This window comes from Aegilops tauschii, chromosome 7, assembly GCF_002575655.3.
Source record: "Aegilops tauschii subsp. strangulata cultivar AL8/78 chromosome 7, Aet v6.0, whole genome shotgun sequence".
Lineage (NCBI taxonomy): Eukaryota > Viridiplantae > Streptophyta > Magnoliopsida > Poales > Poaceae > Aegilops > Aegilops tauschii.
Window position 1 is genome coordinate 392,856,070 of NC_053041.3, and position 7,489 is coordinate 392,863,558.

The following is a 7,489-nucleotide window of genomic DNA, read 5'->3' on the forward strand; positions in this document are numbered from 1 at the left end:
TTCATGTGAGAGCAGATCGAATTCATCTTATTTGTTGCTGCCAAATACTATTATTTTAACTATTTTCCTTGCATGACTGGTGCATTATGTATATTCTTGTTATATGCAGAACAATCACAAACATCAGCATGAACAAACTCGCTACAACCTCGCCTGTTTGTTTGTCAAAGGACTCCGGTCCTACACAAATAATCAATCTGTACAGAAAGATTACCATTTGATTTTGCTGAGATAATTGCAGTCAAAGAATGCCGTGGAAACAATTGCAGTCAAAGCATTGCCAAGGCCGGTGTTGCACGCCACCTGCTGCTTTCCCGTTGATGGCCCCCTGTTGCCTCTCCCCGATTCCCTTCCGCTCGCGCAGCCTGCACTTGACCCCCCACTCGGCCACTTTGACAGCCCGCGCTCACAGCGCTTGAGCTCGTTCCTGCTATGGCGCTCCGCCGGGCAGCCAATGGCGCAGGTGTGGATCATGTCGCTCGCCCTCTGCTCCTACGCCTTCCGCTTCATGCTCTGCATCTGGCGGAGCTGGTGCCTCTGCACCGACCTGATCCGCCTCTCCTACGCCCCCCTGCTCGCGCCTACTTCGTCGCCGGCCATCTCGGCGCCCCCCGCGCCGCCGTCTTCATCCTGCACGCCAGCACGGCGTTCGCCGCCGGGTACGCGGGCTACTCCCTGGCCAGGTGTTAGCTACTTCTAGTCGCTGTAGTTTCTTCAGTAAGTTTCTTCAGCTAGCTTGTTTCCGTCAGAAATAACGTAGCTAGGCGCACGAGCTCGCGAGCCGTTGTGCGAGCCGCGCATGCAGGTGATCTGGGCACGATCGTTGCCCGATCGATCCGGGTGGCCAGCCACGAAACCCACTCGTGGGATGGCGCGAGTTTTAGGGATCGTGGCACCAGGACCGGGCCACTCGTTTTCTCTTTGTAACAAAATAAGTAGAGGAGATCAAGAAACAAGAAAAGTCACAAGGTTGAACGTGACGCAAAAACCTCCTGTCTCTCCTCTCTGTGATTAGCGAGTTGTGAGAGATCGAGCGACCCTGACAATTGGCATCAGAGCCCGTTTCCGGCGATCCTGACGCCATGGCTGACACCGGAGTTCAGCCGGACCAGACGGCGGCGGCACCCCGCAACGACGTCGGGGATGGGAGCCGCTCGCGCACTCCACCACGGGGGTGCAGCCGCGGACGGAGCCGCGTACGGAGGGAGCGGCAGGTGGTGATCCACCAGGCGGCGGCCACGGAGCGCGCGCCGCTCGTGCCCGGCGCGGGCACCACGTTCCCAACGCTGACGTCCACGAACTACATCGAGTGGTCCCTCGTGATGAAGGTGCATCTGGAGTCTTGGGGGCTCTGGGACGCGATCCAGGGCAACGCACAACACGTGCGTGACGACAAGACGGCGCTCGGCGTTCTGTTCCGGGCCGTCCCCCCGGAGATGCTCGGCGTCCTCGTCGTCAAGGAAACGACGAAGGAGGCCTGGGACACGATCAAGGTCATGCGCATGGGGGTGCACCGTGTACGCGAGGCGACCGCGCAGCGACTGCGCGCGGAGTTCGAGCAGATCACCTTCCGCGACGGCGAGACTCTCGACTCCTTCGGCATGCGGATCACAGCCCTTGTCAACCAGCTGCGCACGCTAGGGGACAACGTCGATGAGGTGCGCGTGATCCAGAAGATCCTCCGTGTCGTCCCCGCCCGTTACGCCCAGATCGCAGTCGCGATCGAGACGCTCCTTGACCTGACCACAATCTCGGTCGAGGAGCTGATCGGTCGACTGCGCACCGCAGAGGAGCGCTGTGGTGGCAGGGCGGCTCAGGCCAGCGGAGGCGGCCAATTGCTCATGACGGAGCAGCAGTGGGACGCGCGGCGCCGAGAGCGCGAGCAGGGCCAGGGGTCCGGCTCGAACGGCGCCGGCAACGGCAACGGCAACGGGGGTGGCGGCAACCGCCGTCGTGGCAAGCCGCGGAACCAGAGGCGCGGCAACAACGCCCAAGGACAAGGCGGCGGCAGCGGTCGCGACAGCACCAGCAACGGCGGGCGCGACATGTCTAAGGTGAAGTGTTACAATTGCAATAAAAACGGCCATTTCTCCCGTGATTGCACCGAGCCCCGGCGCGAACGAAAGGAGCAGGCTCACCTGGCGCAAGGTGGGGCAGAGGAGAGCTCGCTCCTGCTCGCGACTGCGGACGTGTGGACCGCGGCCGAACACACGCCGGAGCACGTACTGCTCAACGAAGAGCACTCCCAGGCGCGTGCAGCGGCAGACGGCCAGCGCTGCGACCTAGCCTGGTACCTTGACACGGGTGCGAGCAACCACATGTCGGGCCGGCGAGAGATTTTCTCGGCGCTGGACACCGGCGTCCGCGGCGCCGTGAAACTTGGGGACGGCTCGGCGGTCCAGATCGAGGGGAGAGGGACGATCCTCTTTCAATGCCGGAACGGTGAGCACTTGGTACTGTCTGATGTGTATTACATCCAAAACTCTGCAGCAACATCGTCAGCATCGGACAGTTGGACGAGATCGCCTACGAGACCCATATAAGTCTCGGCGTGCTCCAACTCCGTGATCCTGGTGGGCGTCTCCTCGCGCGAGTGCATCGGAACCAGGGGAGGTTGTACGTGCTGCAGCTCACACCAGCCCAACCAGTGTGCTTCGCCGCGCACGCTGGAGAGGACGCATGGCGCTGGCATGCGCGTTACGGCCACGTGAACTTCCGGGCTCTACGTCAACTTGCCCGGAACGAGCTGGTGCGCGGCCTCCCGTTGTTCGACGAGGCGGACCGTGTCTGCGAAGCATGCCTCGCTGGCAAACAGCGCCGGGCACCCTTCCCTCAGCAGGCGCTCCGCAGGGCCGGCGAGGTCCTTGAGCTGGTGCACGCGGACCTGTGTGGTCCGATCTCCCCTCCAACGCCGGGAGGGAAGCGGTACTTCTTGCTGCTGGTAGATGATAAGAGCAGGCACATGTGGTTGTACCTGCTCGCGACCAAGGATGAGGCGCAGCCCGCTCTGAAGCGATTCCAGGCCATGGCGGAGCTCGAGTCCGGGCGGCAACTCAAGTCGCTGCGCACGGACCGCGGCGGGGAGTTCACCTCCGCCAGCCTCGGTGAGTACTACGCCGACCAGGGAGTTAAGCGCCAACTCACGGCGCCCTACACGCCTCAGCAAAACGGCGTAGTCGAGCGCCGGAACCAGACCATCGTGGGCATGGCGCGCAGCCTACTGAAGACAAAGGGCGTGCCGGCGCGGTTCTGGGGGGAGGCCGTAACGACGGCGGTCTACCTCCTGAACAGGTCTACAACCAAGAGCGTGGCGGGGTCGACCCCGCACGAGGCCTGGTGCGGGCGGCGCCCAAACGTCGAGCACCTGCGCGTGTTCGGGAGCGTCGCGCATGTCAAGGTGACACGCCCAAACCTGTCGAAACTTGATGACAGGAGCACACCCATGGTATTCCTTGGCTACGAGCCAGGATCGGCGGCTTATCGCGTCTACCACCCGCCGTCGAACCGTGTTCTGGCCTCGAGGTGTCGTGTTCGACGAGGAGGCCGCGTGGGACTGGTCTCAGGTCGCGGCGACAAGCAAGGAGCCGCAGTGGGACACCTTCTCCGTCGAGCTCGAACCAGTGCCCGCCGAGGTGATCGGCGGCACCCCTTCTGGCGCAACAACCCCTGAGGTGCCGAGCTCTCCTACAACGCCGACATCGACGCGCACCAGTGCGCCCACGCCACAGCCCGCGATGCCGGTCTGCGCCACACCAAGCCCAGACCGCTCTGGCGTGGAGTTCGTGTCTCCACCACCGGGGGCGTCGGTGCCGCCACCCGATAGGGAGGCGCCGTGGTGGTACCGCACGCTGGAGAACCTGTGGGACACCACTGACGAAGGGACAGGTGATAACAGTCAGTACAGTTACCTGTGCCTCTTCGCAGGGGAGGAGCCAACCTCCTTCAACGAGGCGCAGGAGGGAGGATGGAGGAACGCCATGAACGAGGAGATGCAGAGCATCGTCGACAACGACACGTGGGAGCTGTGCGAGCTCCCGCCCGGGCACCGACCGGTAGGCCTCAAGTGGGTCTACAAGCTCAAGAAGGACGCCCACGCCACGGTGGTGAAGCGCAAGGCGCGGCTGGTGGCAAAGGGATACGTCCAAGTCCAAGGAGTGGACTTCGAAGACGTGTTCTCTCCGGTGGCGCGCATGGACTCGGTGCGCGTACTGGTCGCGCTCCCTGCGCACCACGCATGGCCGGTTCACCACATGGACGTCAAGTCCGCTTTCTTGAACGAGGACTTGCAGGAGGAGGTCTACGTCGTTCAGCCGCCCGGGTACGTTACCCCCGGCGAGGAAGGGAAGGTGCTGCGCCTGCGCAAGGCGTTGTACGGGCTACGCCAAGCCCCAAGAGCTTGGAACGCCAAGCTAGACGAGAGTCTGCGCTCTCTGGGCTTTGATCGTTGTCCCTCGGAGCACGCGGTCTACCGACGCGGGGAGGGCGACAAACTCCTGCTCGTCGGTGTGTACGTTGACGACCTCGTCATCACGGGCGCGGACAAGACAGAGATCGACGCATTCAAGCACCAGATGACCACACTCTTCCGCATGAGCGACCTCGGTGAGCTCAGCTACTACCTGGGCATTGAGGTTCGCCAGGGACGCGATCGCATCACGCTCTGTCAAGCAGCCTACGCGAAGAAGCTGGTGGAGCGCGCCGGGCTCGAGGAGTGCAACCCCGGCAATCTGCCAATGGAAGCTCGACTGAAATTAAGCAGAGACAGCAAGGAGAGGCCGGTGGACAGCACGGAGTATCGCAGCATCATCGGAGGACTGCGCTACCTCGTGCACACAAGGCCGGACATCTCCTTCGCCGTCGGCTACCTGAGCCGCTTCATGGAGGCACCGGCTTCAGATCATTACGTGGTTGTGAAGCGCCTGCTAAGGTATGTAGCAGGCACGCTGGACTACGGCTGTGCCTACATCCGAGGCAAGGGCACGCCTGAGCTGCTGGGGTACAGCGACGCGGATCACGCCGGCGACATCGACGACAGGCGGAGCACAACGGGAGTGCTCTACTTCCTCGGCGGCAGCCCAGTGAGTTGGCAATCGCAGAAGCAAAGAGTGGTGGCGCTCTCCTCATGTGAGGCGGAGTACGTGGCCGCCACCACCGCCGCCTGCCAAGGGATTTGGCTGGCTCGGCTGATCGGAGAGATGCTGAACACCGACGTCCGGCCACCGCGACTTCTGGTCGACAACAAGTCAGCAATCTCTCTCTCCAAGAACCCCGTCTTCCATGATCGAAGCAAGCACATCGAGATACGATACCACTTCATTCGTGAGTGTGTGGAAGAAGGGCGGATCGACATCAACTACGTCTGCACCAATGATCAGCTCGCCGACGTCCTCACCAAAGCACTCGGACGACTCAAGTTTCTGGAGCTTAGGGGGAGGATTGGCATGACAGAAATAATTCGGCAGCGACAAGATTAGAGGGGAGAATTGTTAGCTACTCTAGTCGCTGTAGTTTCTTCAGTAAGTTTCTTCAGTTAGCTTGTTTCCGTCAGAAATAACGTAGCTAGGCGCATGAGCTCGCGAGCCGTTGTGCGAGCCGCGCATGTAGGTGATCTGGGCACGATCGTTGCCCGATCGATCGGGGTGGCCAGCCATGAAACCCACTCGTGGGATGGCGCGAGTTTTAGGGATCGTGGCACCAGGACCGGGCCACTCGTTTTCTCTTTGTAACAGAATAAGTAGAGGAGATCAAGAAACAAGAAAAGTCACAAGGTTGAACGTGACGCAAAAAACCTCCTGTCTCTCCTTTCTGTGATTAGCGAGTTGTGAGAGATCGAGCGACCCCGACACCAGGCACCGCGTGCACGTCAGCGGCACCGTGCCGGCCCTCGCCCTCCTGCTGCCCAACCCATCCCCCCACAGCAGGCAAGACGCGGAGGGGCACGTCAATCTGGTGCACAACTTGACGGTCGTCGTGGTGGTGCTTTTGGCCGCGTTCATGGCGCTCATCGTCAGGGTAGTCCAGCCGACCGACGAACTGATGACCGCGTTCGTCCTATCGGCGGTAGGGTGGATGCACGCCGCCTTGTGGGCGGTGGGGGTCTCCAGCGGCCTCATCAGCGGGGTTCCCCTTGATCAGCCGACGCCGTCGGTGTCCTCACTCATCCCATGTTTGTTCGGCTCTCCGTTCGTGGGGTTAATCCTCGGCCAAGTCCCGTTCGTCTTGTTCCATTGGCTTTTGATAATCTCCCTGCCCTTCTTCTTCCCTAGTTCTACCACTTGAGACAGCCTGCATGGGGTCGAACAGGTAGCGGGCGTAAGGACCCCGGCATCACGTCCGCCGGGACCTAGGTCAACCCCGCTCTCCCTTCCCTTCTTCTTTCCTAACGCCTCCTCTCTGTATCCCGTCGACGACTCGCTGGAGAGGGGCGGCGCCATTGCAATCCGTGGCTGGCGACGGGAGCGTTGGTGGCGCGGTCGGGATAAGGAAGGGATGTGCGGCTGGTGTTGCTGAATCGTTTTTTTGTTACTTCTAGTGGACTGCGGGTTGAATTCCCCACCCCACAAGGGGTTTTATGTAAAAATGCCGTGAACCCGATAAAATCAATCCATGCTTACTAGCAAAGTAGGAAAAAGCCCGTGCGTTCTAACGGAACAAAATAATATCACATGCTCCTACCCAATAACCACGATTGAAGATCCCAATAGGTCCACGTGTATCCCATCTATTTTGTCGCTCATCTTTCTTCTCACCCTCGTCGATGATAGCCTAAGTGCTCACACAATCATAACGTGTTTGATGCTCAATCCTAAAATATCTCTCTTCTCTACATAAAATGAGAAATCTGCTTTTTTTTGCTTGAGGTTTTGCGGAGGCATGCATGCATGATTATAGTTGGTTTCTTTCGTCTCTAATTTGATTTTGTTGAGGTGTTGATTTCCAATCCGGATCTACACTGGTACGAAAAAAATGAATTGTGCGCTATTGATTAAGGCTGCACTTTAAATAGTGTTTTAAAACATTTGACAGGTAAAACAACATCATATTTAGATTCTAAACATTTTTTAACCAAATTTTATATATAACATATCAAAATTAGAGTTAAGTTTTAAAAGATATCGATATTTTCACAAGCATTTGAATCTGCCCAAAAAACATTATTTTATAGATGGATTGCATGTTGATTATCCAAAAATATCAGGCGGTTTTCTACAAAAAGCAAAACATCTTCTGGACTCACTCAAACCAGGATTGCATGTTGATTAATAAAAAAATCGAGGTTTTTTCTTTTTTGCAAAAAGCGAATTGTTTTTTACTCATTTAATATAGGACCACAGATTGACTTTGAAAAACAGCAGGGGATTTTGTGCAAAAAATTCGACGGACGGGCAGAAGCATCCATGCGTTGCAATGGGAGAAAAACAAATATCACATGCCCCTGCCCCAATAACCATGACTGAAGACCTTAATGGGTTCACATGCATCTCATTCT

General features: G+C 58.3%; 1 protein-coding gene across 1 annotated transcript; it reads left to right on the forward strand.

The window, feature by feature from the left end:
- The first annotated feature begins 1,082 nt into the window (after positions 1–1,082).
- LOC120969904 (retrovirus-related Pol polyprotein from transposon TNT 1-94) lies at positions 1,083–6,279 on the forward strand. The gene is made up of 4 exons (XM_045231446.1): positions 1,083–2,290; positions 2,491–3,397; positions 3,468–5,439; positions 5,816–6,279. The coding sequence occupies exons 1-4, from the start codon at positions 1,083–1,085 to the stop codon at positions 6,277–6,279; spliced, it is 4,551 nt and encodes a 1,516-aa protein (XP_045087381.1).
- The last annotated feature ends 1,210 nt before the right edge of the window (positions 6,280–7,489 follow it).

Coding starts and splice junctions, on each gene's coding strand:
- LOC120969904 (XM_045231446.1), top strand. CDS start 1,083: ATGGCTGACACCGGAGTTCAGCCGGACCAGACGGCGGCGGCACCCCGC. Junction 2,291..2,490: donor CAGCGCTGCGACCTAGCCTG/GTACCTTGACAC, acceptor AAAACTCTGCAG/CAACATCGTCAGCATCGGAC. Junction 3,398..3,467: donor GGAGCGTCGCGCATGTCAAG/GTGACACGCCCA, acceptor GCTACGAGCCAG/GATCGGCGGCTTATCGCGTC.